This window comes from Mesoplodon bidens (genome assembly GCF_964165515.1).
Source record: "Mesoplodon bidens genome assembly, chromosome: 11".
NCBI classification, from domain to species: Eukaryota; Metazoa; Chordata; class Mammalia; order Artiodactyla; family Ziphiidae; genus Mesoplodon; species Mesoplodon bidens.
This window is the reverse complement of record NC_138167.1, coordinates 225,827-252,915: the sequence shown is the minus strand read 5'-3', so window position 1 is coordinate 252,915 and position 27,089 is coordinate 225,827. Positions and strand designations below refer to the sequence as shown.

At 46.0% G+C, this 27,089-nt stretch overlaps 1 protein-coding gene across 2 annotated transcripts in view; it reads left to right on the top strand.

Moving 5' to 3' along the window:
- The window catches only part of CECR2 (CECR2 histone acetyl-lysine reader), a gene marked incomplete at its 5' end in the record, with an annotated part of 159,155 nt that overhangs the window by 103,161 nt on the left and 28,905 nt on the right, over nucleotides 1-27,089 (top strand). For both annotated transcript variants that reach the window (XM_081249323.1, XM_081249322.1), the window contains 6 exons: nucleotides 4,719-4,902; nucleotides 5,945-6,084; nucleotides 6,949-7,053; nucleotides 9,558-9,607; nucleotides 10,425-10,594; nucleotides 24,425-24,578. In XM_081249323.1, coding sequence (XP_081105449.1) covers nucleotides 4,719-4,902; nucleotides 5,945-6,084; nucleotides 6,949-7,053; nucleotides 9,558-9,607; nucleotides 10,425-10,594; nucleotides 24,425-24,578 — 803 coding nt within the window. The remainder of the gene's footprint in view (nucleotides 1-4,718; nucleotides 4,903-5,944; nucleotides 6,085-6,948; nucleotides 7,054-9,557; nucleotides 9,608-10,424; nucleotides 10,595-24,424; nucleotides 24,579-27,089) is intronic.

The following is a 27,089-nucleotide window of genomic DNA, read 5'->3' as shown; positions in this document are numbered from 1 at the left end:
GGTTTCCACTGTTCTCTGGGGGTTTTTAAGTGTCCAGTTCATTGGTGTTTAGTATATTCACGAGATTGTGTAGTCATCACCAGTGTTGAATTCCAGAACATTTTATCCCCCCCAGAGACCCCCCCCACACCCGTCAGCTGTCGCTCCTTGCTTCCTCCAGTCACCGTTCCCACTAACTAATGTGCTTCCTGTCTATGTTTTTACTATTCTAGGTCCCTCTTATAGGTGGTATGCATACATATAGGTATCCAGCTACTTTCACTTAGCATGTTTTCAGAATTCATCCATGTTATAGTGTGAATCATGTACTCATTCATTTTATGGCCCCAAAATACTGTGTTGTTGTATAGATATATGTTTTATTTATCTGTTAGTTCATGGACATTGGTGCTGTTTCAGCTTTTTGGCTGTTATGAATTATGCTGCTGTGTATGAACATTTGTCTACTCGTTTTTGTTTGGATGTATGTTTTCATTTCTCTTGGGTGTATACCTAAGAGTGGAATGGTTGGGTCATATGGTAATTCTGTGTTTAAGTTTTGAGCAGCTTGCCAAACTTCTGCAAAGTTGCTGCACCATTTTACATTCCAACTAGCAGTATATGATGGTTCCCATTTCTCTATGTCCTTGTTAACAAGGGGTCAGCACTTGTTCTTATCTGTCTTTTTAATTTTAGCCATCCTGGTGGGTGTGACCTGGTACCCTGTTGGGGTTTGATTTGCATTTCCCAAATGACTAATGAGTGTTTTCATGTGTTTCCTTCTTTTTTCCTCTTTGTCCTTTAGTGCTTTCTTTTGGGTTATTTAAAGATTAATACATGTTGATTTCCAGATGACTTTTTTTTAAAAAAATTATTTATTTATTTATTTATTTTTGGCTGTGTTGGGTCTTCGTTGCTGCACGCAGGCTTTCTGTAGTTGCGGCGAGCGGGCTTCTCATTGCAGTGATTTCTCTTGTTGCGGACCACAGGCTCTAGGCACGTGGGCTTCAGTGGTTGCAGCACGCAGGCTCAGCTGTTGTGGCATGCAGGCCCTAGAGCATGCGGGCTCAGTAGTTGTGGTGCATGGGCTTAGTTGCTCTGTGGCATGTGGGATCTTCTTCCCGGACTAGGGATTGAACCCGTCTCCCCTGCATTGGCAGGCAGATTCTTAACCACTGCTCCACCAGGGAAATCCCCCAGATGACTTTTAATACTTTTCTTTGTTACCTAACATAAACATTCATATACACAAATAAAATCTATATTATATACATATTTCCTAGTTAAAAAGATATGTTTTGTATCTTAATCATATTTTCCTTTAATTTGAAATTGTCATGATTTTTTACTTATCCTGGCTATCACATTGATTTCAGGATATATTTCAGGATATGGCAGGCACTATATAGTCCTATAGAAGAGACATTATTTTAGTTGTTTTTGGCTGAATCTTTTTACGATCTTTAAGAATAAGCACTTCATCAAATTTTCTTATGGAGCCTTTTATTTGTTGCTTCACTTGGAACTAAAATCTTTATCTCAATCCAGTACTCGTGTGTTTGTGTGTGTGTTTTTTTTTAAGCTTTTTGCCTGCACTGTGCGGTATGCAGGATCTTAGTGCCCCGACCAGGGATTGAACCCTCACCCCCTGCACTGGAAGTGCAGAGTCTTAACCACTAGACCTCCAGGGAAGTCCCCCAGTACTTGTGTTAAACGTGGCCTAACTGTGCACATGGGTATTTCATTAGCTGCACCAGTAGCCATAGCAAACGGGAAGATAAAATTTTTCTATTTAGTCTCCACATGGCACCCGCGGTGCCAGGTCTTCATTGCTCCCCGCATGTGGGCTGCAGATACACTTTCATGTCTCAGAACTGACACAAGAGCCTCCCTTCTCATTGTGATCTTCTCAGGCAGCTTGTTTCCTGCGTGGTGCAGGGTCCTGCCAGCTCCAGCTCCGGCCGAGGTCGTGTCAGCCTGCTCCTCTCGGGCCACGCTATCCCTGGGAATGTGGGTCTCACAGTGGAAGCCTGTTCTGTCTGAAGGAAAATAAGCAGTTCTCTGCTGGGGCCCTACGAGATGCTCACTCTGCGACTGTGGAAAGATAGTTCTGTCTTTTTTTCTCTCTCTTGTGCAAACTATTTTAAGAAATAAAGGGATAATTAGCATTTGGAACTTTTTTCAGACAAGAAGGAGCACTGACCTGGTTGTGCTCAGAACCTCCAGTTGGTTCGATCTTTTTGTTCCCACATCCTGTTGAAAGGATTAGTGACAACTCAGGAAGAAGTGCCGTGAGCTGAGCTGAGAGATTTACAACGTAGGATCAGTTTGTAGCAGCTGTTGCCACGCACTCTTCCTCTGAGCAGCACACAGGATCACGGCGCTCATTTTTCTGAGGGCGGGAGTGCATGGTCTTGCCAGATTCTGAAAGTGTTGTGTCCTAGAGAAGATGAAAAGCCGCTAAGTACAAAGTATTAACCCTAATTGATGGCTTACTGAGCCTTTTTGTTTCAAATACCCTTGACCATGCTGCCTTCCAAAAATTTTTCCCTCGAATATCTGACCTTTAAAAGAAAGAGATACAGATTTTTATGAGGCTTATCTGTATACAAGGCAAAGGAGTCATCTTGAATTGTAAGTCCATTAGTATCTCTTGGTAAGGTGGTATAGAGATGACTTACGAAACTTTTAGCAGAAGTGATGTAATTGGAACTGAGTAGGACAATAGGGCTGTTGGGAAGGAATCTCAGACTTGCGGCTCTCGGGACACGTAGGGGCTTTCAGGCAGATCGTGGCTGTCTGTGCTTCCTCGCCTCCTGCCGCGTCCTCGTGGAATGATCTCATGTCATGGAGTCCACGTTTCATTTTACTGCAAGAGGAAGACACCTTGTTGTTTAGGGTACTTGGTGTGCAGTAGAAATCCTAGAGAGCATGTGGCAGATAAAGGGTTTTAGTACCGAAGGCAGGTTGTCTTCTCCATACTCTTTGAAACGAAAAAGCACCCCGTTTTATTTTCAAATTTTCCTTTGCCGTACCACCTGCTTTTCACCGCCAGTTGGAGCTGCTCTTTGCCCGGCTCCTCCACCTGAAGGGGCAACACCGGCTTTGCGGGCAGGAGGCCAGGCTGGTCCCAAGGCTCCCGCAGGTGCCTGCAAGCAGGGCTCAGTCGTGGTGCCGAGAGCCCTGTGTTTCCAGGTGTAATGCTGCATTTTGATAAGGGAACCACATTCACACCGTCCGCACTTGAGGTATCAACAGGAAGGAAATAAAGTTTCTTCTCTCTTTGAAAAAGCAAAATGTTTAATTTCTTATTTGCCTAAGGCCCTTTGTTTTTCCTCTATGAGTATTTCTTCTGACTTTTTCTACAAAGATAACTACATAGATTATAAGTTAACATGATACATGCCTCTTGTAAAGATTTTATTGACACATAATTCCTTTAGAGCTCTTTGTTTAGTGAGAAAAATATTTTAAAATCAAGCATTAGGTGAAATTATATCCAGATTCTTTTTAATAGTTGAGATATGGAATAACTAACAATTAAACAGCACTTGTTATATACAAGGCCCATTTAGGTACTAATCAAAAATTTAAGTTGTCTTAAATGTTTTCTATAGAAAAAACCCTCAAATTTAGTGTTTCATAACACACCCACAAGTTTACATGTAACGGCACATGGAAAGTATAGTTACACATCGGAGTAGCCTCTTTTAAAATTAATTAATTAATCAATTTGGCCACACAGCGCAACTTGTGGGATCTTAGTTCCCCGACCAGGGATTGATCCTGGGCCCTTGGCATTGAAAGCATGGAGTCCTAACCACTGGACCGCCAGGGAATTCCCTGGAGTAGCCTCCTGTGTTCTGGAGAAGGTTTTTTCACCTTTGCATCTTAACCTGAAATATAAATGGATTAGGCCAGGCAGACATTGGCATTCTTTGCTGTTTGCCATCTAAGTTGTGGACCTAATCTTTTTTTTTTAATTAATTAATTTATTTATTTTTGGCTGCGTTGCGACTTTGTTGCTGTGCATGGGCTTTCTCTAGTTGCGGTGAGCAGGGGCTACTCTTCGTTGCGGTGTGCGGGCTTCTCATTGTGGTGGCTTCTCTTGTTGCGGAGCATGGGCTCTAGGCACGCGGGCTTCAGTAGTTGTGGCTCATGGGCTCTAGAGCGCAGGCTCAGTAGTTGTGGCACACAGGCTTAGTTGCTCTGCGGCATGTGGGATCTTCCGGAACCAGGGCTCAAACCCGTGTCCCCTGCATTGGCAGGAGATTCTTTTTATTTTGCGGTACGCGAGCCTCTCACTGTTGTGGCCTCTCCCGTTGCGGAGCACAGGCTCCGGACGTGCAGGCTCAGCGGCCGTGGCTCACGGGCCCAGCCGCTCCGCGGCATGTGGGATCTTCCCGGACCAGGGCACGAACCCGTGTCACCTGCATCGGCAGGCGGACCCTCAACCACAGTGCCACCAGGGAAGGCCCAGCAGGCGATTCTTAACCACTGTGCCACCAGGGAAGGTCCCGCAACCTTCTTAATATTGATGATCTTTGGGACTTGATGGTGTCAGGTCCCAGGAGATGGTGTAATAACATAGTGCTTCCTCAAGGGATCCCCGGGCCCTTCCTGGCACTTTCAATTCCTGCTGCTGTTGAAGATTAGTCAGCTGTCCAGCCCCCCCTCCCCCCACACCCCCCTCTCTATGTGGTATTCATGTGTCTTTGTGTCTGGGGCCGCCTGGTTAGGTCTCAGACCTTCCACAGCTACCTGGAGGACATCATCAGCTACCGCTGGGAGCTGGAAGAGGGGAAGCCGAACCCCCTGCGGGGAGCCAGCTTCCAGGACCTGCCCCTTCGCACCCGAGTGGAAATCCTCCACCGCCTCTGTGACTACCGGCTGGACGCAGACGATGTCTTCGATCTCCTCAAGGTGCGTAGCTGACAGGCACCCTGTCCCTGGAGCAGAAGTTGAGAGGAGCCAGCGTTTGGATGCTGTGCTGGTCTTGGGAATCTTGTAGATGCAGCCGTTACCACTGTTGCCAGGGGAATCCAAGCCACACACTCAGATGACTGCATGTTATTTTATTTTGGCTTAACTTCTACTTTGGTTTGTTCTTCGTTCCGTGTACCGAGTCCCCGCTGACATGGGAACAATCCTAGGTTCCCGTTTGCTCTGTCATCAGCCAGAAGTGCAGTTACATTAGTCACTGAGTTTTATTTCCTGAGGTCTGAAATTTGACTTAGAATAATTGAAATATGTATGAAACCTCCCAGGACTTTCACCCATCCTCCCCGCACACCGTGTGCACATTGTAGACGTGTGCTGGGTGGGGCTGTGGACGCCTCCCCCCTCCCTCTTATCCTGTCTCAGAGGGAGGGCGCGGGCTGGCTTCTGCTTTGCCCTCACCGGGAGGTCGGTCACAAATGATGAACTGCGTCGACGGTGCTCGTGGGCTCAGGTGGGCACCATGGTGAAAACCGCAGTGCAGCCCAGCACAGTCTTCACTGAGGTCTCGGCCTCCACCCGCCGAGGGGTGGCAGCGCAGGTCAGGCTGGGGGAATGGGGAGCCCCGAGCCGGACTGGCCGGCGGCGACAGAGTGTCATGGGGGATGAGGCTGCCGCAAAAGCAGACTCTCCTGTTGGAATTGTCTTTCCTCTTGTTGGTACACACAGAATACATGTCTAAACCAAGTATGTCACATGTTCATCAAAATCCCTTTGGGTTGCTCTTTTTTTGGTGAGGTCGGGGCGATGGTGGCAATGGGATTTGTGTGAAGTACTTCCGTATCCTGCTCTTAGAGCAGGCACCTTCTCCCCGTCCCGTGTGTCGGGTACCCTGACTGAGAATTACCTAAGATGCTTGAGCATTTTAATATGAGGGATATGTGAGGACAAATTCAGAATCCTCATTTCAGTTGTCTCTTTAGTTTTGTTCGTTGTGAGCCCAAACCTCTTTCCTTGTCCTGCCCAGGGCCTGGATGCAGACAGTCTCCGTGTGGAACCACTGGGTGAGGACAACTCCGGGGCCCTCTACTGGTATTTCTATGGGACGCGAATGTACAAGGAGGACCCAGTACAAGGAAAATCCAACGGAGAGCTCTCTCTGAGCAGGTACCTTCCTAAAGGTCAAGGCTGCCATAGCCACTGTTACAAGAGCGTCATTAAAATCAAATACATCGGAATTCCACAGCACAAGTTATTTTTTCTCATGAAGGAATTAGCTGTAGCACCATGTCTACAAAGAGATGGCAAAGAGTTATTTCACACAGAAGTGAAAAGGAATTAATCTCTAGCCCAGCTCTCAGCGGCCCCACCCTGGAGGCTGTTCCGCCCGCCAGGTTTTCAGCAGTACAAGTGCTCCCCGGGGCCTTTCCCTCCAGCAGAGTGGGTTCTGGAGAATCCCTCCTCCTGCTAGAGCTGACGTCCTCAGTGAGGAAGAGGCCTTGTCCCCAGCTGCCCAGAGCGATGCTGCATCTTCCCCAGACGTCCGGGTTGCTGAGCCCTTTGCTGTTAGCGAAGCCTGAGGCCTCACTCAGATGTTCACGTGGGAGATGTTGTTTTCCTTGGTTACACGTTTTAACCATGGAAAGTGGGAGGTCACCCTGCTCTTTGCCTGTAACTGCTGCCTTTGCTCCTTTTTAGTAACCTCATGGCCAGAAAAACTAATCACTAGCTTAAAGCCAGTTTTTGTTGTTGTTTTTTTTGCGGTACGCGGGCCTCTCACTGTTGTGGCCTCTCGCATTGCGGAGCACAGGCTCCGGACGCGCAGGCTCAGCGGCCATGGCTCACGGGCCCAGCCGCTCCGCGGCATGTGGGATCTTCCCAGACCCGGGCACGAACCCGTGTCCCCTGCATCGGTCGGCGGACTCTCAACCACTGCGCCACCAGGAAAGCCCCCTAATCACTAGCTTATAAATCATGTGTAACGCATCAGTCCTATGACAGAACATTTCTATTTAACGTACTATTTCTTAGGGAAAGTGAAGGACAAAAAAATGTTTCAAGTGTTCCTGGGAAAACAGGAAAAAGAAGAGGAAGACCCCCAAAACGGAAAAAACTGCAGGAGGAAACTCTAGTGAGGTGAGTAAGTCTTGTTAGTCTGTGCAGGTTCCTAACCCGAACCCTTACGGTGGAGGCACTCGCCTCCATCCTGCTTTCTGTGCCTCGGGGGGGACATGAGCCCTGCGTCACAGTCCTCGGGGGCCTCCTGCCTGGCCCCTCACTTTCACTGGACAGTGGGGACTCTGACAGTGAACGTGACAATGGGCGGCACCGAGAACCGAGCCCGCCTGCAGGAAGTGCCCTGAAAATCCCATCCCTACACCACACGTTTCTTCACAGGAGTGTGGAGAGAGTTAATACTGTATATGAGTTTAGGAGTTAATTCTTTCCTGGTAAGGAGATTTTGTAGTAAACATGCTTTGTTGTATGTAGAATACAATTTCCTACAATAAAGAAAAGGTAAGACTTTAAACATTTTTATAGTGTTTATTTTATATTTAATTTTAGCAAAGAAAAAGATTCTCTTACGATTGGGAAATTGTATTATTACTATTTTTTGGCCGCACTGCGCGGCATGTGGGATCTTAGTTCCCCAACCAGGGATCGAACTCGCAGCCCGTGCAGTGGAAGTGCGGAGTCTTAACCAGTGGACCACCAGGGCAGTCCTGGGAAATTTTATTTTAATATGTCATTGCCTTTTAGGAATTCCCACCATGTGAATCTCAATATAAGAGTTTTCAGAATCTGACCTGTTCTGTGTAGAAATACTTTTTCCTTTTACTTGAGGATCAGATCTATCATTATCCACTTATGGAAGTTAGGTCATAGTCTTAAAAATTCTAATAACACAGGAGAAGCTGCTTCTTCCTTTGGCGTTTTAGAACTACTTAAGTAACCTAAATGCCTGAAGTGGACCAGATTTCACTGTGCTGCTTATTAACTACTAAGAAATATTTTTAGGAATCAGATTATGAATAAAACAATCAGAATTTGATTTTTTTGTTACAACAGTCAGTGTTACACTTAACTTTCCAGAAATTTTGACTACAGATTGCAGCTTTCCTCCCACCAGTATTTGTGAGAAATGTTCTTATAATCATGTGTTATACACAAGACATGTGTTTCTGGATTTTGTTAGCGATCTACACCTCCTGATACATTCAGAAATCTGTTCTGTACTATCTCAGTTTCCCTGAGTCCCAACAATTAAAGTGCCTTAGTGGTGGGGCTGTAGTCATTTTAAGAAGCATATGTGTGCTTGTGCTACCCTCTGCTGGTGATTTTATTCTTTAGAGTTCTGTATCCAATACAGTATTTTTAAATTAAATAAAATTTTGTGAAATCTAAAAAGTAAAAGTAGTGAATATAATAAAACAGAAACAGACTTATAGAAACAGAGAACAAACTAGTGGTGACCAGCGGGGAGAGGGATGGGGTAGGGGCAAGATAGGGGATTAAGCGGTACAAACTATTATGTAAAATAAATAAACTATAGGAATATACTCTACAACACAGGGAATATAGCCAATATTTTATAATAACTATAAGTGGAGTATAATCTTGAAAAATAGTGAATCATGGTGTTGTACATCTAAAACTATACCTCCGTTTTTCAAAGAATGATGAGAAACAAGTGTAGACAATAAGGTATGTGTAGGAGGGGGGAAAAGTAAAGAAAAAGGGCAGCCCCTAAAACAAATTATTTTTAAAAAATAATAAATAAAATGTAAAGTTAGGTTCCTCAGTCACCCCTGACACACTTCAGCGGAGCAGGCGCTCGGGGCCCGGGGCTGTCTCGCTGGACAGCGACGGTACAGGACGTTTTCCTTCTCCCAGGAGGCTGTTCGGGGCAGTGCTGGGTTAGGTGGTTGAAAACAGACCAGAAAATCCAGAGACTGTCCTTAATGATTCAGGGAGACTTAACACTGTCGGGCTGATGAGCACATTTATATTTTATAATTTAGTTCCAGCATCCCTGTGAGGTGGCCATTATTAATAGCCCCATTTTACAGGGAAGTTCAGTGACTTTTCTGAGGTCACATGGTAGATGGTGGCAAGCCTTGAATAGAGGTGGCCCGGCCTCAGAACCTGTGTTCTTCACCCCAGCCTGCTGTGAGGGCCAATTCAATACACCTCGCCTGCAGTGCCACCCTCAGTGCCGTCCGGGAGGAAGCCCTTTTCTTGGCATTTACCTGTGGACACTGAACTTCTCCTTTCCTGTGTCCCCGTGTATCTGTCCTTCCCCTCTGCACCAACACACATTCCTGGTAGTAAGTATGTGTCTGCCTTACAGGGGAGCACAACAATTTTGGACATGTCTTTGTTTTTTGGTTTTTGTTTTTTGCGGTACGCGGGCCTCTCACTGTTGTGGCCTCTCCCGTTGCGGAGCACAGGCTCCGGAAGCGCAGGCTCAGTGGCCATGGCTCACGAGCCCAGCCGCTCCGCGGCATGTGGGATCTTTCCAGACCCGGGCACGAGGGCACCCGTGTCCCCTGCATCGGCAGGCGGACTCTCAACCACTGCACCACCAGGGAAGCCCCATGTCTTTGTTTTAATTGGTGCCTCTTTTTCCTGTGTTTCAGTGAAAAGCAGGAAGAAAACTCCTTAGCATCTGAGCCGCAGACAAGAAATGGTAATGGCTTTTGTCGGGGTCAGAAGGGATTGCATGAACATGATTGACTTGTGTCCTTTTCCAGAGTCGAGTGCAGAGCGTTACGACTATTACAATAGCCTCTGACTAGCCTCCTCACCCTTCACACATTGTCTCCCTGTGCCCATCTCTCCCCCTGACGGATAGCTTGAGAGCAGGACCAGGTCTTTTCACTTGGGCGCCCTTACCCAGGCCCAGCAGAATAGACACCCAACATTGGAGTAAATGAGCAGCTTCTCCGAGAGCTTTCTTTTAATGTATTGGGTTGGCCAAAAAGTTTGCTCGGTTAGTGAATACGTTCAATAAAGTTCTTGGTGAAAATGAAAAATGTGTCTTATTTTTACTTAAAACTGAACGAACTTTTTGACCAACCCAGTAAAAGGCTTTACTACATAAGGAAGTGTACTGGGTTCCTACCTAGACTTCGGTTCTGTAATCCAAATTGTATAAATTTGGGGAGAAATAGCAATTTAGAGTATCTCAGTGCAACAAGCAAGACTGCAAAAGCTCAATCAAAACCAATTTTGTAGAAAAGTAAATACATTGAGGCATTTCTAGTATATTAGAATCTATCATGAAGGTTACAATAGTTATTGCCTTTACGTATTCTTATCTTAGTTGTAAACAGTGATAGTAACCGGAAAATCAGAAGTACACAGCATCAACCTTAAATGGTAATGGGCCCCCCATTTTTCTGATTACCTGGCTTTGATCATAACCCAGGGTCCAACTGAAACTGAAGATAGAAAGAAACAGGTCTCATGGGATCTGTTTACTGAGCCACCCCTTTCTCTTCTAGGGTCTCAGGGGCCAGGCCAAGGCTCCTGGTGGCTCCTGTGCCAGACAGAAGAGGAGTGGAGACAGGTCACCGAGAGTTTCCGGGAGAGGACCTCCCTGCGAGAGCGGCAGCTCTACAAGCTCCTCAGCGAGGACTTCCTGCCCGAGATCTGCAGCATGATTGCCCAGAAGGTGTGCAGACAGGGTCCCTGTCCTCCGTGTGTGGCGTCAAGCTGCTCTTGTAAAGGGTTCCTTCATTAGAGGTTTGAGCACCCTCCACTCCACGTTCTCCTGCAGCTGGTCCAGCCTTCATCTTTCTTCATCTGGGGCATTAAGATGGGACCTCGTGCCCCCACTCTCCTTCACTGTGGGCCGTGTGTTTTTTTTTTTTTTTTTTGTGGTATGCGGGCCTCTCACTGCTGTGGCCTCTCCCGCCGCGGAGCACAAGCTCCGGACGTGCAAGCTCAGCGACCATGGCTCACAGGCCCAGCCGCTCTGCAGCACGTGGGATCCTCCCGGATCGGGGCACGAACCCGTGTCCCCTGCATCGGCAGGCGGACCCTCAACCACTGCGCCACCAGGGCAGCCCGGGCCGTGTGATTTAATCCTCATGCCGCTACCCCGTCCTCACCGCTCTTCACCCTTGGGAGCCAGCTCTCCTTCTCCCCAGCATCCCCTGGGAACCACCCACTGAGCCCCAGGTGTGTCTCTATAGAGCACCCTGTGTGTACCTCTCCCTGTACATAGACTGCTGCCTTTTTTTTTTTTCTTTCCTTTTTCAAAAAGATCATCTTCTGGTCTGTCTCCCTCTAACAGCAGGCTCTGAAGGTGCTTTTCTTTGTGGCTCTAGTTCCGTCTCCCCCCGGCTGCCCTCTCTGACTGCAGGGCACCGAATCCTGGCTTCATCCTGCACCCCGCCTGCCCCTGCCTGTTCCAGGGCTCTCAGAAGCCCCACTTGAGGGCCTTGTGTCTGTGAGCTCTCCCCTGCCTCTCGCAGGCGAGGGTGTTCCCCGCAGTGCGCTTCCCGACTTCATTTCATCAGGAGTTGTCTAAGCAACTCTGGATCAGGGGCCATGTCTTTCCCATCATTGTAACCCCACAGGTGACCTCCTAGAACGCCCGTTCTGTGGTGGATGCCTGACAACCATCCAGTTTCCATAAATCTGATGCTTCTGATTCTTAATACTTGTTAATAGAAGACAAAAATGTGAGCACTGCCCCTGACATCTGAGGAGAAAGTGTTTTTAAACTCTTGCTGCAGCACCCCCAGGGAAGGACACAGTGACAGATACATTACTTGATTTGTCGTGACTCCAATGATATTTGTAACCATTGAGCAGGTTGGTGCTTTGGGGTGAACTGTAGAAAGTCACGGAATTGCATTTTCATGGGGGAGCATCTCCCCATCGACGTCCTTCATCCCGTTGACTATAATTACAATTGGATCTTGTCCTCCGCAGCACACTGTGACCATTTTTCCAGGACTTGAAATACGTAATCTAGTTTTCTTAAAGTAGCTATTTAATAGAGATGGTTTTATAACTTAAATAGCCTTGTATGATTAATGACAGCACCTTAAATCATCTGTAAGACGTTTACCTAATCTTAAACTTTCATTTATAATTTCTGTCTTTTTAACTGCAATATTCAACCTCAGACTTTTGAACAGTGTAACTAAGGGAAAAAACTTACAAGCATAAAGCGGATGGTTTTGATACAGAAAATTTCAGGAGTTGATTCTTTGCAAGAGAAGAAAAAATTAAAATAAGGTAAACCTTAAATACAAATTTCAAGAACAGCGAAATTAGAAGCTGAAAAAGGAAATAATAGATTTGATATTTTGAAAGCTATACAGTGCTGTAAATTTGCAAGCCTTGGTGAAATGAGGTGTTGATTTCCCCCCCAAAAAATCCCAGAATCTAAATTATGCAACCAGAAACCTTAGCAGACCAGTAATTAGGGAAGAAGAGTTTTCACAAAAGCATCCCAGCAAAAGCTCCAGAATCATTTAGATTTATTCACAGGTAAAATTTTCTAAACCTTTACGAAAAGATAATTTCCAAACAGTTCAAAAATGAAGAAAGAAGTGGCTTGGCTATTGTGTCCATTGAGATATAGTTACGTTAGTGCCCCATTCCTGATGAATTTAAATACTCTCTTCATTCAGTAATATAAATGTCAAGGCTTTAAAAGTGCACTAACAAATAAAGACCGTTTCCTCATCAAAAGAATAATAACTCATAACCCATTGGGGTTAAGTGGCATGTGTGGTATGGGAATACTGTCTTGGAAGTCTTGTGTGTGTGACGTAAGAAAAGAGTAAGAGGCAGAATTTTAGAGCGTTTCGTCTGCGGGAATAGAATTGCACTTAACGAAGTCTGTTGCTTAGTGCTCACAGCAGTGCTGGCTCTGGACATCCTGCGTGGGCGTCACCTGGGCCGCACGCTAGACGCCGGTTCCCGCCCTGCTCTTGTCCCAGCCTGGCGGGATGGCTGGATGTGGTTCTGTTGCTCTGTGATTCATTCCTATGCCTGCTAAAGGTTAACAGTTACTGGCTGCAGCAGCAAAACAGGTGCTGCTGTGAATCTGACTATGCCTATGCAGAATTGATGAGAAAGAAGAAGATACAGAGCTGTGAGTACATGTATCTCTTCACATCTCGAGTAAGGATGCCAGACCTCTCTGTTTCTTGAAGGAAAGTTTAGATGTCAGTCGTCGCCAAGATAAATTGAGGTTTGTTGTCGCCTTAGCTAAGTCCCAGCATAACAGAGCTCTCCTCCAGAATAACCGTTGAACGTAGATATTGCGGGTGGGGGCACTGCCTTGTCCTGGCACAGAGGCCAGACATCAGGAGCACCCTCGGGGGGTCTTCATTCGAGAGGCCACCCACGGGAAATGACAACCTGCGAGCTGGGCATCCTGCTGATGTTTTCACAGACCTTTGTGTGTCCATTGTTCTCCTTACTGCATTTACACAATTAAATATTATGAAACAAAATAAGGGCATAAAATTTTCTATAAAAAGTTTTTATTAAACAAAAACATTAAGGATGAGTTGCTTCTGAAAGGTTGACTGTCAAATAAAGATAAGATAGTAAGAGATGAAAGGAAAAAATTCATTACAGTCTTATGGTTTTGGTATTTGGATTGCAAGTATCATTAACATCTCACTTGCGATTATGAAAACAAAACTGGAAGGGCAGATAAAGGTTTAAGAGGGTGATTGTTAGGAGAGAATCTCCGGGAACCCCCTCAGTGGGCCTGCATTGTATGATTGGTGAATGGCAGTACATTTTTATACATTAAGTTAAAACACACACACTGTGTAGATTCTTCTTTGACAGTGACTGTGTGAACCTGCCAGTACCCATCCAAGTTATGCTGGGGTCTGTTCTAGTAATAAACACACCTGTGATCTGAATGTGAAGTGGAAATCACATGCCAGTAAAACAGAATAGATACAGTGCAGCATGACAGGCGCAGAGCCACAGGGTCTGGGGGGCTGCGCGTTCTGGGACCCCCTGTAGGTGTGGCGCCGCCCTCCGCTAGCTGCCCGTTTGGATGAGCTTCCTGATTCCTCTGAATTCCAATTTTCTTATTAGTAAGATGAAGTGCTGTAACTTGCCAGTTTCTGTGGGAAGGACCGTTGTCCAGCAGCTGGTCTAGTACCTAGTGAGGGATTGGCACTTGGTCCCTCCATTGTTTCTGACAGCTTGTAACTGGCGAGGAGTTTTTTTTTTTTTTTTTTTTTTTTTTTTTTTTGCGGTATGTGGGCCTCTCACTGTTGTGGCCTCTCCCGTTGCGGAGCACAGGCTCCGGACGCACAGGCCCAGCGGCCATGGCTCACGGGCCCAGCCGCTCCGCGGCATGTGGGATCTTCCCGGACCGGGGCACGAGCCCGGTGGGCTGACTCATGGGGCGCGAGAGTCCTGTGGACTGTGAAATGACGAGAGAGCCAGAAGGTGAGGCCGCCGTGACCCCATGCAAGTGAAACTGCTACGGCAAGATGAAAGTCAAGGGGGTGTAGACCAGTGAAAGCGTTTTAGCTAAGGTTACGGACAGTGATAGTAAGGTGTGTCATACACATCAGGTCTTGATAAGTCACATAGAAGATGGTTGTGAGGACAGGGACACCGCCGCGCACCTGCCTCACTCGGCAGAGGTGGAGGTGGCCCCCTGGCCCCTTTGCTGCTGGTCCCCTGAGAGAGCTCGTGGCCCGAGGGCTCTTCCCCTGGGCCTGAACTTCCGCAGGCATCGCTCATAGGCACGTTTCAGGAACTGCTGCAGTAGCTTTTGGGGTAAAGGGGATCATGCCCCCTTTGACAGTTGGGGTTTATCTCTACTGAGGCTGGTCATTCTCATAATGGAAAAGCTTTCTAGATCCCCCATCTCAGCAGGTCTCCTGCCGTTCTGTGGTTCGTTTGGGTTGCATAAACCACCACTTAGTGGCATTAGCGCCACTGAGCTTTTTCCATCCTTTGTTGCTTTACCTCGTTGATGCCACAAGTCTCAAGTTTTTCAGTTAAGTGGTGCCAGACCACACGTACAGGATGCTGATGTGACGACGCAGAGCCTACTCACCTCACCTGCACGGCCCTCGCTTACCATTTCTTAATACGAGGTTACGATGGCGAGGCTCTGGGGCTCAGTCTACAGAAATTCCAAAACTGACATTGCCCTTCTTTGAAGTTCCCTGTGACGGCCGCTGCCAAGCCTCTGACATCATCTGGGGGTCTAACACCCCCAGGAAGCTCTGCGATCCTTCGTGGCTGAGCCTGTCGTCTCTCATCCTCCTACCTGTTCCAGCCTCACCGGCCACAGAACCGCCTCTAAAGGAGAGCTGCCCCCCTGCTGCTCAGAATCCACCTTTGAGAGCCCTTCCCGGCAACCCAAGGTGATGAAACTGGCTTTTCCTTGGTAATATGAGACAAAACTTGTTAAAAATGTTTACACCGTTCAGGGAGTTTGACACATGGTACCTCTGAGCTTTTTTGAGCGTTTTTAAGTGAATAAGCTGCGTGGGGCCTTGTAGAGCCGAGTTGTCATTTTTGCCGACTGGCCTGGGCTGCCCTGGGCCCTCGTTTAGGTAGAGCCTCACCTGGCCCTTCCAGGCCTCTCGACTGGTGGCAGTGGCAGCCGCAGCAGCAGCTGAGGACACTCTCACCCGTCTTGTCCTCGCTCTTCCTCACTTGTAACTGTAGGGAACGCGTCCACAGAGGACACGGGCAGGATTGCAGCCTGGGCGGAGGTCTGACCGCCTGTCCGTCAAGTCCACTGAGCAGTAGGTGAGTGTGTGAGAGCGAGCGGAGAGAAGGGTTGACGTGTTCAGAAAAGATGGTCCCGTTTTATCTCGTGTGCTCCTTCCATCCCAAATTCTTTATTTACGTTGATTTCATGTTTAAAACCTCAAGCCTTTATGGAGTATTCTTCTACGTAAGATGCATTTCTAGAAAGAGAAGGAGTTGTAAAAATAAGACATAAGTTGACTGTTTGGCTCCCCTAATCTCCGGGGATGATACTCACATCATTAATTACTGTAATACCGAGGAGAATGATGCGTTCTGTTACAGACACACGTGTCATAGGAATGCAAGAGGCAAAGATGGAAGGGACTAGGGCTGAGAGTTGGAGCAGCAGAACTGTGTCGCCTGAGCCCTGCAGGGTGGCTGAGGTTCTGACGGTGGCAGTGCGGGCGGAGGGTCAAGGCAAGCAGAAGTACAGAGGCAGGGTCACGTGCAATGCAGTCGGAGAGTGTGTGTGCTGGGTCGTGGCTAGCGTGTAAGATGTGTTGTGACTCAGAGTGGCGGTTGGGTTGGAACAGTCAGACTTCGGAGTCCCCTGGCCGTCCCCTGCTTGTTTGTCCATGGGAGGCAGTGGTCGGAGGCTATGTCGTTCGGTCTTTGTTTCAGGAAGATGCATCTGTGGTCAGACCCCATCAGGAACGACTGCAAGGTGAGCAAGTAGCTGTAGGGTCCCTGCTCTGGGAGCGTGGGCCTAGAAGGGAGGGTGGCCCTTGGGGGGAGCGTTTCACTAGAGGATGATGGAGTGAAGGTCGGGTTGCAAGTGAGTAAAAGAGGAGTTACTGGTCAGAGTGGTATTTGTCCTCTTGAGAAGCCTGGCCGTGAAAGAAAACAAAGGAATAGTGACGAAGTGCAGAGGAAGCAGCACTGAGGAGAGTTCTCGGCATTTCAGGTCCCGTTTCCTTAGTTGGAGCAGGATGTCCACGGGCTCTCGGTGCTCCCTGTGCGGTGGGGGCGCTCGCGTGTCCAGCGGGGGGGGACGCGAACTGGGAGGGGCAGGGTAAGAGTTGAGACAGTGCTTGGTGAAGAGATGCTTCAGGGGGAGCAGTCCCCGGAGCCCCCTGTGTTTGGGAAGTTGTGTTCTGTGACGTTCAGCATCGCAGCTGTAGGAAGGGGCAAAGCTGCTGTTTGTATTTACTGAGACGTTAACAGTGGGCAGGTAGGGCGGGATGAGGCCCAGGGGGCCTGGACTGCGGGGGGGGGTGTCTGACGACAAGGGCTGGACGGGGGAGGGGTCGCGGGCAGGACTGAGGGGGCACCCCCTGCCTCCCCTGCTGCCCAGTTCCCAGACTCGCTCCACTTTTTAATGCCTTGTCTCCTTTTAGCATCCATCCCATTGGCTGTTCAAGCAGTTAGTGGTCAGAGCACGTTTCCCCTGAAGGCCGTGTCTGGCTGGCTTGTGACAGTGTGGACCCTCTGCGGCCTTGCGGTCGTTGGTGTGACTGCAAGATTGTGTGTTCAGGGACCGGGCCATTAACCGAGTACATCCTACCTTGATCCCCGAAAGGGGAAAAGCTCATTTAAAAATCTCTGTTTTTCCAGTATGTTTGGACTTATCTTCTGTGTCTTTTTTCTTCAGCTCGTAAGTATGTCTGTACCAGGAGGTAAACTGAGGCAGTCCTGTTCTGCCTGATTTGCAGGTCTCTCCAGCCCCTTCTTCCCTCGAGGCCCTGGTTGGAGGTGGCCTCAGTCAGGCTGTCCAGCCGTAGTTCTCAACTGGTTTTCTGCCTCGTTCCCCTTGATGGGCTCTCGCTGCCTTTGTATCTGGACAGTTAACCGCCTCCTTGAAAGCCTTCCCATTTTCTGCTCACTGCCCTGGACTGAGTCCTAAATGCCCTGGTTTACATCTGGTTGCAGAATAATCTGAATACAGATAGGCAGGTTCTTCACTGCCGCCAGCAAAAGCCTAGCTTCAGACACTCAAGTTTTAGGTTATTTGCAGCGTTGTTTGTTTGTATTCTGCTCTTTGGTCTTAGATACAAGTAACCATGGTATTGAAGAGAGTCTGGATGTCAGTTACAGAGCTGAACATTCTGGAGAAAGCCTTCAGTGTGGCATGAGTTTTGTGCTTTTGTTGAAACAGCAGAAAATCTTCAGGTCTTCAGTGGCTTATAGGCAGGGTTTCTGGTCACCCAGGAGTCCAATCTTAGTGCCTCTGAAAGTCTTTTAATTATGACTCCTGGGGAAATACACCAGTGAAGGGACACTGTCTCCCTGACCTCCTGGACTGTTGTTGTCAGGAGACTCTGGACATGCCACTGCCAGGGAGCTTGGGTCCCATGTGTGCTGGGGATGGGTGGGGGGCATGGACGGGGAGTCCTGGGCTCAGCTTCAGCCAGATTCTATTTGTAATTGTTGAGAGGATTTCAAAGTGCCGTTTCTAATTAGCTTCTCATTGAAACCCTGTCCTGGTCCCACAGGCTTCTTCTCTGCACAACATTAAACACAGCCCTGCCCCGTCTGCAGCTGACCCCTTCTAAAGAAAAAAAGTTGCAATGCAAAACAGTGTAAGATTTTTTTTTTAAACTGCTAGTTTTTTGTTTGGTTTTTGTTGACTCGACTGTATGTACTTGTTCTTTAAAGTACTGAAGTTTAAACTGTTGAACTGCCACAGGTGTCTTCAGGTCATAAGTCCCTTCCACTGCTGAAAAGTAGCACGGAAATTTAAAACAGACTCTTGGTGCACCACGTACATATTTTTTCCCAAATGTGTGTGATGCGATTTATATAAAATAGTAATTGTTCAGAATTCACATCAGATGGGAACTGCTGAAATTATAAGGCGTTACGATGAAGGAGAAAGGGGCATGAGAAATTGTGAGGCGAAGAGGTATCTCACTAAGCAGAGGTGTTTTTATGCCAGCAGGCAACCCGGGGTGGGGGCAGTCTGGAGAAAGCAGCTGGGGACCAGGCAGGGATTGAAACCCCGGAGAAGGGCCACTGCGGGCGGGGGCGGTCAGGACGTTGCAGCAGAGATTCCGGACCTTCCTTCTTGCTCCTGGGCGCTCCGGGGGCTTTGAGTTTTGTTGTTGTCAAGTTCTCCAAATCACAGACTTTTTTAAACTTTTTTTTAAGATGTACTTGACTTACAACATTAGTTTTAGGTGTACAGCATAATGGTCTGATGTTTGTACACACTCGCCCCAGCTTCCCCCTCCCACCCTATGTCCTCACGTCCATTCTCTGTCTTCCTCTTTACTCCTGCCCTGCAACTAGGTTCATCAGTACTTTTTTTTTTTTTTAGATTCCATATATGTGTGTTAGCATATGGTATTTGTTTCTCTCTTTCTGACTTACTTCACTCTGTATGACAGACTCTGGGTCCATCCACCTCACTACAAATAACTCGATTTCGTTTCTTTTTATGGTTGAGTCATATTCCATTGTATATATGTGTCACATCTTCTTTATCCATTCATCTGTCGATGGACATTTAGGTTGCTTCCATGTCCTGGCTGTTGTAAATAGAGCTGTAATGAACATTGTGGTACATGACTCTTTTTGAATTATGGTTTTCTCAGGATATATGTCCAGTAGTGGAATTGCTGGGTCATATGGTAATTCTATTTTTAGTTTTTTAAGGAACCTCCATACCGTCTTCCATAGTGGTTGTTACCAACTTACATTCCCACCAACAGTGCAGGAGGGTTCCCTTTTCACCACACCCTTTCCAGCATTTACTAGATTTTTTGATAATGATTTCTAGATTTTTTGGTAATGGCCATTCTGACCCAGCGTGAGGAGATACCTCATTGTAGTTTTGATTTACATTTCTCTAATAATTAGTGATGTTGTGCATCTTTTCATGTGCCTTTTGGCCATCTGTCGTCCTTGGAGAAATGTCTATTTAGGTCTTCCACCCAGTTTTTAATTGGATTGTTTGTTTTTTTGATATTGAGCTCCATGAGCTGTTTGTATATTTTGGAGATTAATCCTTTGTCAGTTGTTTCATTTGCAAATATTTTCTCCCGTTCTGAGGGTTGTCTTTTTGTCTTGTTTGTGGTTTACTTTGCTGTGCAAAAGCTTTTAAGTTTAAGTCCCATTTGTTTATTTTTGTTTTTATTTCCATTACTCTAGGAGGTGGGTCAAAAAAGATCTTGCTGTGGTTTATGTCAAAGAGTGTTTTTCCTATGTTTTCCTCTAAGAGTTTTATAGTGTCTGGTCTTACATTTGGGTCTTTAATCCTTTTGGTGTGAGTTCAGTTTTTTTAGATTCCACATACAAGTGAGGTCATACAGTATTTGTCTGTCTCTGACTTGTTTCACTTAACATAATGCCCTCAAGTCATCCATGTTGTCACAAATGGCAGCATTTCCTGCTTTTTGTGACTGAGTAATATTCCATTGTATATGCACCACCTCTTCTTCATCCGTGGACACTTAGGTGTGTCCCTGTCTTGGCTATTGTGAATAATGCTGCAATGCACAAATAAGTCCATATACATTTTCAAATTAGTGCTTTTACTTTCTTTGGAAAGATACGCAGGAGTGGAATTACTGGGTCATGTGATAATTCTATTTTTTATTTCTTGAGGAACCTCCATACTCTTTTCCATAGTGGCTGCACCAATTTACATTCCCACCAACTGTGCACAAGGGTTCCCTTTTCTCCACACCCTCAGCAACACTTACCACCTCCTGTCATTTTGATGATGGCCATCATGGCCGTTCTACCAGGTGTGAGGTTTTGATTTGCATTTCTCTGATGATTAGTGATGTTGAGCATCTTTTCATGTGTCTGTTGGCCATCTGTATGTCCTCCTTGGAAAAATGTCTGTTCAGATCCTCTGCCCATTTTTTAACGGGATTTTTTGTTTGCTATTGTTATAACAGTTTGCTTTTTTAAGATGCTGTAAATTCAGGTTATTCAATTATTACATCTTATGTGCTTAGTATAAATATTAATGTATTTAAAAAAGAACTAACTAGACAACAAATTGTATGATCCCATTTATGTGAAATGTCCAAAATAAGGAAATCCATAGAAAGAACAGCTTGGTGGTCTCCAGGGCCTGGGGAGTGGAGGATGCAGAGTGACTGCCTATTGGGTGCGGAGCTTTCTTTCAGGTGGTGAAATGTTCTGTGACTTAACACAGATGGTGGTCGCACACATTGTGAATATCCTGAATGCCTCTTTAAGGTTATGCACCTTAAAATTGTTCATTTCCTGGGAATTTCACTTCAGTATCTTTGCATGTATTTCTGAAGGATTCAGAGTCTCTGATTTAGCAGCAGTCCTTGGCATTTATGATTTTATAAGTTTTAAAATTCCTGCTTCAATATATAAAAGATAACTAATAAGAACCTCCTGTACAGCACAGGGAACTCTATTTGGTGCTGTGTAATGATCTATATGGGAATGGAGTCTAGAAGGGTGTGGACATGTGTATGGCTGATTTCACTTGGCTGTACAGTAGAAACTAATACAACGTTGTAAACCAACTATACTCCAATAAAAAAATTAATTAAAAAATTCCTGCTGCATTGTTATCGAAATACCTTAAGCTATTTAAAATCAGTTTTAATACCTCACCATAAAATCTGTAAGTGATTGTAGCCTGTTGGTACTTTAACCTTTGAATTTTAGACTTTTAATAGGGATCACATGGTAGTGGGGGTAAGAAGTTAATAAAAATTGGGTCGTTTTAGAGCATGTAATACTAGGTGATTTCCCCAGCTTATTTGGGAAGGGGCTGTTCTGTGTCCGAAAGAATTTACACGCTCTTACAGAAAACTCACGTAAAAAGTGCAGGAGACGTGGTAACAGTTTTCCTACTTACAGTTTCATGTGTTTGCTTCAGGCCCTTTCTCCGTGCGTTTAGTACAAACCTGGGATCACACTGACTGTTGCCTCGTGACCTGTGTTTTTCATTTAACATCAAGGTGCCTTTTCATATTTCATTAAATATTCCTCAGAAAAAACAATTTTTAATGATTGCATAGTTATTATGTAATTTTACCTATTTTTAAACATTTAGGATATTTACAGTTTTTCACTGTTTTAAATATTGACTTTAATGTACTCAGAAATATTTTGCTTCGCTGTCTCACTTTTAAGATAAAGTCACAGCAGTGCAATTACTCTGTTCAGGGTTCCTGATATGTGTGTCCATCTTGTCCTCCAGAAGATCTGTGTCCCCAGCTCATTGAGGGCGTCCATGTTACCATGTCTTTGCAGACGTGTTACTTTTTTCATCTTTTACAGTTTTGTAAGTGAAGAGGCTGTTTTGCTTTTCCTTATGATCATGGATGTGTTTTATCTACTTCCGTGAATTTTGTATTCATGTTTCATTTTTTTGGTGGGGGCTACTGTTAACTGCTTTGTAAGACATCTTCCCATATTAAGAATAGTACGTCGTTGTCTTTGTTGAGAAAATTGTGTAGATATTCTTAGGATGTACGTAATTACCTATCTTCCCCTTTTCCCCTCCTTCCGTTGTCTTCACGCGTGCGGTGCCTCTCTTGTTTGCTGACCAGGTGACTCTTTGGTGACCAGTCCTTGGGCTGTGTCCTCAGTCCTCACTGAGATGCTGATCCTCTCTAGTATGTCTTTGTTCTGGCTGAAGGGAGAGCACTTCTCATGCCACCCTTTGTTAGGCAGGGGCAGGACACACACATTGCTGTCATCATTGTATGCAGTGAATAACTAGTGGTTATTATATGTGCTTGTTTGTCTCTGCTTTTTCATTGGGTCTGAAGTGTAGAAAGCAGTGCACTTTTCTTTGAATGAAATAATTTGTTTGGCGAGGCTTGTGTTCCTCTATCCCCTGCCTTTCTGCCACCCTATCAGTTGACATCTTAGGGGCGTCTGCCTGGAATCACTGTACAGCTGAAAAGAGTAAAGGCGCATTTTTCTGGTTTGCTTTTGCTTTGTTAACAGTAGCTCCACTATAACTTCTCAACTAGGTAAAGATGTTGCCCCAAAGTTGGAATAATTAGGGACCTGTGGAGCTGGGGGCAGTGCAAGGGAAGGTGCTTCCCCAGCCTTAGGAGGCTTGTCTGTGTGCAATGCCAGCGGCAGCCCAGTGTCACAAAGGGCATCTAGCTCGTGTACACTGCCCACTCTAGTTACAGGAGAAAGATTTTAGGGAACTTTGTTTAATTCTGTTTGGGTGGCTGACTACCGTGTCATGTGTGCAGTAATAATGGTTAACATTTTTTTCATTTTCATCTCTCTTCTCTTACTCAGTTCATATTTTTACCTTGTCAAGTAGCCACCTTTTTTAAAGTCAGGCTCAGAATCTGAACAGTAAAACCTTTGACTTTCAGAAGGTCTACTATCTAGGCAAGACCGCTTTCCTAATTATGAGTCAAATGACAATTGAAACAAGTTTTAAGGACCATAAAAAAAAAAGGTAGAAAATTTCAACGAGAGTGGTTTCAGTGTTTTATGACTTTGTATAGATGGCAGTCGGCTGTCATCTTTTTTTTCCCCCACGTTAAGACCACTTGTGTAATCTCCATAGAATACAGATATCTAGCATAGAAGATTCTTATTAGGTCTTCTTCCTACTGAAAAGATCTGTTAAGAAAAAGTCATATTCCTGATTTAGTTTTACCTAACGTGGGATAATCATTATCTTTTCTGTAAGGGTAACTGGCATTTTCCCTTTGTAGACACCTGATTCATTTTTCTGTGTCTGTGCAACTTACAGGTGTTCTCTGTTGCAGGCAACAGTTATTACCTCTTCAATTTTAAAAAAGAAAAAGTTCTACCTTACACATCAGCACAGAAGTCAAGGGAAGAAATTGAAAATAACGATTTCAGTCCTAGTTTGAGTGTTCTGGGCTACAGAATGGCTCAGAACTAGCTATGTTGGAAATGTCCAGAGTAAAACTTTCAGAAATTATGATGGTAATGGTCCTGTTTTCCTTTTCTTTCCTTAAAGTTTTAGGCAATCGCATTCGCACTAACCACCTGACATCATTATATTTTAATGCTGTTTGGGCTGGCAAACAAGGGGAAAGCTCGCCAGTCTGAGGGACGCATGCATTTCTGTGCTCTCCCCTTCATCTCTTCTCTGTATCTTAAGGCAAAATGGTGGCCCTTCCCACCGAACCCTCCATTTTATTTACTGTTTGATTAGTAAAGAAAAGTACAAACGTTAGGAGTCCGCAGGCGTGCACGTTATTGAAATTGTGCTATAGCTTATCCTTCTCATAGTTATTTAGATGAAGGTGCTTTTTTTGGGGGGCGGTACGCGGACCTCTCACTGCTGCGGCCCCACCCCTTGCGGAGCACAGGCTCCGGACGCACAGGCCCAGCAGCCATGGCTCACGGGCCCAGCCGCTCCGCGGCATGTGGGATCTTCCCGGACCGGGGCACGAACCCGTGTCCCCTGCGTCGGCAGGTGGACTCTCATCCATTGCGCCACCAGGGAAGTCCGAAGATGCTTTTTAAGATACCACTTTTATCAAAGATTAAATCTAAGAGTGGTGTCTCCTCTATGCTCCGGTCTGCTCTCCAGATTATCTCCCAAAGACTACAAATTAGGTCAGTCATCGGGCCCAAGCCTTTACCTGTTCTGATCCCCACTGTGTCTTAATGTGAGTGTGTGTCTGCATCCATTCATTGATTGTACAGATGAGAAGATGAACTTGTAGCTAGGTTGTAAGCCACCCAGCTGTCTGACACTATATGCTGAATAGAAAACGTGGAATCTTTACTCAAGGACGTGGTGTTGCTTTATTGTGTGTTGACTGAACTTCTTGGCCCCTCGCAGGAGACCCCTGTGCTCAGCAGGATAGAAAAACAGAAGCGCAGGGAGGAGGAGGAGGAGCGCCAGATCCTCCTGGCGGTGCAGAAGAAGGAGCAGGAGCAGCTGCTGAAGGAGGAGAGGAAACGGGAGCTGGAGGAAAGGGTCAAGGCTGTGGAAGGTAGGAGGGCTCTGCCCAGGGCTCCGGCAGCAGGGCTGTCCGGGTTGGGGGGGGGGGTGTCCTGGGAGCCCTGCCGTCTGGCTGGCTCGGGGCCAGCCCCGCACTGCCCTTGCCGTCCTGGGGTCCTTCCATCCCTGCCTTCACTCTCGGCTCCGCCACAGTCCCGTGTGGAATTGAAAAAAGGTGACTCTCACAGAAATAACCTTACACACAGAGGAGATGTACTTAAGAAAAGCCTCGCCCTGCCCCGGAGTGCGCGGGGTGTGCGGGGTTTCTAACCTTTGTACTTAAGGCACATATGTTAGATGCAGTGGTGTTTATAAGCTGAACTTGATAAATCACTGGATAGCAGAGCATTTTGGCTTTCTTAAATACAGACCAGTATTTTAAGTAAATGTATTGAACTTTTTATTTATTTTTAAAATTTATTTATTTTTGCCTACGTTGGGTCTTCGTTGCTGTGCGTGGGCTTTCTCTAGTTGTGATGAGCAGGGGCTACTCTTTATTGTGGTGGGCGGGCTTCTCATTGCGGTGGCTTCTCTTGTTGCGGAGCACAAGCTCTGGGTGCATGGGCTTCAGTAGTTGTGGCATGTGGGCTCAGAAGTTGTGGCACACGGGCTTAGTTGCTCCAAGGCATGTGGGACCTTCCCGGTCCAGGGCTTGTATCCGTGTCCCCTGCATTGGCAGGCGGGTTCTTCCCACCAGGGAAGTCCAATTGAACTTTTTAAAAGTTTAAATAAAATAGCATAACACAGATTTGGCTCCCCCGCCCGCCCCCAGCCCCACTGCATGGCTTGTAGGATCTTAGTTCACTGACCTGGGATCAAACCTGGGCCCTGGCAGTGGAAGTGCTGAGTCCTAACCACTGGACCACTGGGAAAGTCCCAGATTTGGCTTTTTAATGCAGTGTTAACATGCAAATTTTAAACACATTTTGGCTGTAAAATTTAAAGGATTCTGGCCTTATCATGTGATTTCCCCTCTCATTCCTAGGGTATTGCCTTCTGATTCTTTTCTTTTTTATTTTATTTGTTTATTCATTTTTGGCTGCGTTGTATCTTCGTTGCTGTGCGTGGGCTTTCTCTAGTTGTGGCGAAAAGGGGCTACTCTTTGTTGCGGTGCCTGGGCTTCGCATTTTGGTGGCTTCTCTTGTTGAGGAACACGGGGTCTAGGTGCGCGGGCTTCGGTAGTTGTGGCTCGTGGGCTCTAGAGTGCAGGCTCAGTAGTTGTGGTGCACGGGCTTAGTTGCTCTGCAGCATGTGGGATCTTCCTGGACCAGGGCTCGAACCCATGTCCCCTACATTACCAGGCGGATTCTTAACCACTGTGCCACCAGGGAAGCCGTGCCTTCTGATTCTTAGTAGGCTAACCCTATTCTGACCTTGATCGTTTCTTCATTCTAGAACGCTTAGTGCATTTAATCTACTAATGTAGCCTGTGCCACATTTGGTGGTATATCATAGGTTGAGATTTTGCATAATTTATTTCCAGTGCTAGATTTAAATTCCTCAAAATAGTAACTATGCTTTTATTTCTTTATATTTTTCAATAGAGTTCTGTAATTTTCAGTGGAATTCTTATTAGGTATCATTGTCATTTGACTTTTTTCTAAGTTGAAGTATGATTGGCGTATACCATTCCCTTATTTTCAGGAATAAACAGAATTTGACATTTATGTACATTGCAAAATTATCACCACAATAAGTTAAGAATTTGATTTCTTTTAATGAGAGTAGCTTTCACATACACAGTCCAGTGTTGCGGACTGTGGTCACCACAGTGTACATCACATCCCCAGGACTGACTTGTTTTGTCACTGGTAGTTTGCACCTCTTGACACCGTCTCCCATTTCGCCCACCCTGGCTCCCCTTCTTTGTGTTCTTTGTATCTGCGAGTTTGGTTTCGTTCTGTTTTGTTTGGGAGGTAGATAACGGTAATGGTTGTACAACACTGTGAATGTACCTAATGCTACTGAATCATACACTTAAAATGGTTAAAAAGGTACATTTTTATATTTCTCACTAAAATTTTTAAAAAGCAAAAAGAAAAGGAAAAGGCCAAATAAATATACTGCTATTTACTAGGATTGTCTTTGTATAAAAAGGAGGTTACACGACTGGATTCTGACTAATACTCATGCTAAGTGAAATGAGCCCGTATGGAAGGGGACATTGAGGCTTCCTTGTTCTCAGTGTGGTTGATGCGAAACCTAAAAATTCTTCTTGCCTCAATTATGTGGAGATTCTGTTTGTTATTTGATATAATACTTGGTCTGATATTGTGTAAATACCCTGTTTAAGAACATTTTTGAAATCATAACCAAGTAAGGAAAATTGTCAGAAGCTGCTTTTAGGGGGATTAAAGACAGCGGTAAGTGAGTGGGACAGGTTGTCAGATCGAAGTGTGGGTGTGGAGCAGCCCGTCGGGGGGTCTCTGACCCGGGCAGGATGACCATGCACAAACCCGTGCTGAGGAGGAGTGGACGGGAGGAAGCACCGCTGTGAGCAGGG